The 4,226-nt window shown below is 34.5% G+C and overlaps 1 protein-coding gene across 1 annotated transcript; it reads right to left on the reverse strand.

Annotated features, from left to right (window-relative positions):
- Window positions 1–588: 588 nt before the first annotated feature.
- Window positions 589–1,344, reverse strand: LOC113771154 (protein FAR1-RELATED SEQUENCE 1-like). Its single transcript, XM_027315769.1, has one exon. It carries the CDS (start codon window positions 1,342–1,344, stop codon window positions 589–591), a length of 756 nt encoding a protein of 251 aa, XP_027171570.1.
- Between the last annotated feature and the right edge of the window lie 2,882 nt (window positions 1,345–4,226).

Below are 4,226 nucleotides of genomic sequence, written 5' to 3' on the forward strand. Positions count from 1 at the left end.
ATTAATGTAGTTTAGTCATCTAAAGAATAAATTATTCAAATAAAAATTTAAAATGAATTACATATCTAATATGCTATACAAGACAAAAATGACGAATAACTATACCTGCTGTGGTGGTAATTCTCGAACAAAACCTTGAATTGTAGCAGAATCCATACTTGAATGAACAACATTATTTCCAAATTCCTACAATTATTTTTATCCAAATTATAAATTAGGATCCTAATACTATTTCTATACTCATCATTCATCATAGAACTAAGGAACCAAAAAAAAAAGTAATAGTCAAACAATCAAATGGCATTGTTCACATAAACTAAATAAATTGTCTAACCTGTAATCTTTTCGATGAAAACTTCTCTTTCACCTTGTACTTGCGTTTCTTAGTAGCCATTTCTAGTGCACTTCTTGGTCTCTTGCTCAACATGTAGGTGACTCTTTCTTTCACTTTGATGCCTTTTATTTTATTATAGGCGATTTCAGATGGATTAGTGTCAACATCTTGATACACACTTTTATTTTCTTCAATACGCACTTCTTTCATTTCTTTTTCCCTTGACAACATGCATCCATTTGTTCTGACGTTTTTCAAAATCCATCTTTAGTAATTTGATAAGCTTCATCACATTCAGAAGCTTTTGTCATCAGCTGCATATATAGATAGGATAACTCTTTGTAACGAAAACTTAATTTTGCCTTTAACTCCATTTCCGGGCTACTTTCACTGGAAACATGTACATTTCCTGTTTTAGCTACTTTTGTCCATCTCTTCAATATATATGCATCCGGAATTTTTACAATATTCAGAGTCATCAATATTTTTAGTGCATGTGAACACAAAAATCTAGCAAATTCAAATTTCTTACAACTACAAGAAATTGAATTCGTGGATGAATCATAAGTTACAAGATGATGGGAAGTCTTACCATATGGTGTAACTCTGTAAATCACTTGATTTCCTAATTCACCATCAACTTCCCATTCACAATCAATCCCTTTGCATAGCTCGTCCTTAAATTTTTCATACATTTCATGCGTATATATACTTGCTGCATGCTGTAAAATCTTACAAGGGAATGTCATTGCCGGTGTACTTTGATTGCCTCTAAAATCTGCTACGGATTCATCATAGCGACGATCATCTAACAGCCTTTGGAAGTGTTCAAAAAATTCAAGTAAGTCATGTTTATAACTTACATACTTCTTTATGACACTGTTCATGGACTCACTTCGTTGGGTTGTGGTCATATCAGCACAGAAGGTTTCTCTCCCATACACTAAAGCCCATTTCTCTTTTATATCAAACATTTTCTTCAACCACTTGTTGTTTTTCAGACCATCCATTTTTAACATTTCACTCCATTCTTCAAAAAAATCATTCTCATTTTCAGAGTCATATATGCAGTGACTAAAATCTGCCGTAAAATTTTGAAAATCTTTAAAGATATCTGCTAGATGCGTTGCTGCATTTTGATAGATATGCCATATACATAAGCGGTGATACGTTGTTGGCTATTGAGAAGCCAAAGCCGTTACCATTCTTCAGTCCTGGTCTGTAAGAATAGTTCTTGGTATTTTCCCTATCATAGCCTTAGCAAATGTGTCAAACAACCATTCAAATGTTCCAATTGTCTCATCATATAATAAAGCAGCCCCAAAAACAGTAGTTTGTTTATGATTATTTACACCAACGAATAATGCAATTGGCCTCCCATCTTTGTGCTTTCTATAAGTTATATCAAAACAAACCACCTCATCAAAATGAGCAAAATCTATTCTTATCTTTGCATCAGCCCAAAATATGTTAGTTATCAAGTCATCTTCATCTACTTGAATAGCATAAAAAAAATTTGGATCTTCTAATTGCATCCTTTGTAAGTACTCTAAGACTCCTCCTGTGTCACCTTGCATCATTGGTATGGATCTTTTGGATCGTAAGTAGTTTTTTAAATCATCTCGAATCAATCCAAGATTTTCTCGTCCACCAACTTGTTTCGACATCAGTTCAATCGATTGGTTTGGTGTAATTCTGCAACTTCGGGCCATATCTATTTCAGCTTCGTGTGCCATTGTCACGTGTCTATGAGATCTGAATAAATGAGTTTTGCTTAGAGTTGATAGCTCATGATTATGTTTAGCAACAAATTGCACAACACGGTATTTTTCAACTTATCTACAACTGATTTTCGTCCTTGCTCTATGATCACATCTTGTTTCTGGACGAGGACACTTAACAATCATATTGCATTTGTCTTTTGGCCTTTTTCCTTCACGGGAGCAGCAAAAAATCCTATCCAACATCAAATCACTATTTTTGTCTTTATGTCCCTTACTCAATCGAGTTCCAAAACCAGATGCTTTAGCATATTTTTGGTAAAAATTTTTGGCTGCTACTTCAGTATTGAATTCCATGCCAAGTTTCAGGACCAAGTCATCTGGTATAGCCAAAGGAAAAAAATTTTGATTTCCTTGATTGCCATCAGTAATACAAAGAGGTAAGGCATTATCATTTATCTCCTGCAAGTCAACATCTTCAAAGTCCAATTTACGGCATGATTGAACTTCATGAGTTGGCAAATCATTCTCCATATTCCCCCAAAACCCAACAAATGACCTGTATCATGGACCTCAGGAAATGAAAAACAGAAAGAAATTTGCATGCTAGTCACTGCAAGATGCATTACACGAAGAAAGTAAAACTAAAACACTGGAAAACTTACTTGGAGAAATGTTGAAGGAAGCTTTGGCTCCACAACAATGCGCAGATATGATTCTACCTACAATCCAAGAAAAAGCTGACTCATTCTTCATTTAAAGGAAAAGTGTAATATCATAAGTGCTAACTAAAACATCGTTCTCTATTTCAGACTAAATTAGTAAATTAAGCATAAAAGCTCAGCCGAGAGTCAAAAGAAACAATTCCTAAACATTGAGTTCCCTATAATACAAGCAGCCATGACTGCATTATTAACAAGCAAGTATCAATTGAGTAAAAGCAATAACATGAATATTCCAATTGTTAGAGATACAATTCAAGAAATAAAGAGCTATATATTTAGTTCTTGCAGAAAGACGCTTCCACGTAAGAAAAATTCATATCTCCATTTGCAGAAATACAGTTCAAGTCTAGTGCATCAACAGCTCATGTAGCATCTACTTCAATCATGAGATCTATCACAATATCATACTTTAGGTCTAGTCACCTAATTAACTTATTAGACACAAAGGGTCATGATTTGGTATTCATGAATTACTGGAAAAACCATAAAGCCAATTCTTACTAACCAATGATCCAAAAAGCAAGGGGAAAACGTAAGCCATAGTCTACCAAACATTGTAGTACATAGAGAACAATCACACCAACAGATCATCTCATAACCATCTAACTCAACAAGAAAAAAGCAACCCAAAAAAACCAAACAGGACAAAAAGTTGGTAGCTTTTTAATAGAATTGGGTATCTCCATGCAGACGGTAGGATGAGAATCTACGTCAATGGATTAACATCCCATGCCTTACACTGTGATTCTTAAGCTAGCTTCTGCAGAATATCTACACAATGACCCTAATTAAATTTACAAGCAACTATTTTTGAATCTTCTGACTCTTCAAAGAATGAAACATAGACACACCCCTTAAACATTCCACCAAGAGCAAAAAGCTGAAATAAGCAAAGAAAAAAGTCGGACCCACCATAATGTACGACAACCCTTCATTATAGAAACATACGAAGAGACACATGCTACCTTAACAACCCATCATCAACCAAAAAGCCACCACAAAGGACTCATCTTTTATTTGACATATAAAAAGCAACAAGACACATCAACAGGTACAATACAAACACAAAAAGCACAAAAAATTTTGAACAACAAACATCTTAAGCAAATAGATCTTCAATCAACAGAGACCCAAAAAAAGAAATCCTGAAACTTAACGACTGAGGAAAAGAGTAAGTATTTGAAGGAACCCATCAATCCCTTTGCATAAATTCTTTGAGTTGCCCACTGAGGAAAAGAGTAAGTATTTGAAGGAAAATTCACCTACTCCCACTGTTCCGTTGAAGACTAGCTTTAGTTTAGCAGAAAAGGTTTTGGAGTGGAAGGATTTTCTTATGCATTGGTATTTCCCAGATGATGAAAGTGTTAATCTCTGGCCTGTTGCATTGCGATGACAACAACGAATCAAATTATATTCTGATGGGATTCTGATTTCATGGTTTCGTGG

This window comes from Coffea eugenioides, chromosome 5, assembly GCF_003713205.1.
Source record: "Coffea eugenioides isolate CCC68of chromosome 5, Ceug_1.0, whole genome shotgun sequence".
Classification (NCBI taxonomy): domain Eukaryota; kingdom Viridiplantae; phylum Streptophyta; class Magnoliopsida; order Gentianales; family Rubiaceae; genus Coffea; species Coffea eugenioides.

Bases quoted from the DNA above. Each gene is read 5' to 3' on its own strand.
- LOC113771154 (XM_027315769.1), bottom strand. From the start codon at position 1,344: ATGGATGGTCTGAAAAACAACAAGTGGTTGAAGAAAATGTTTGATATA.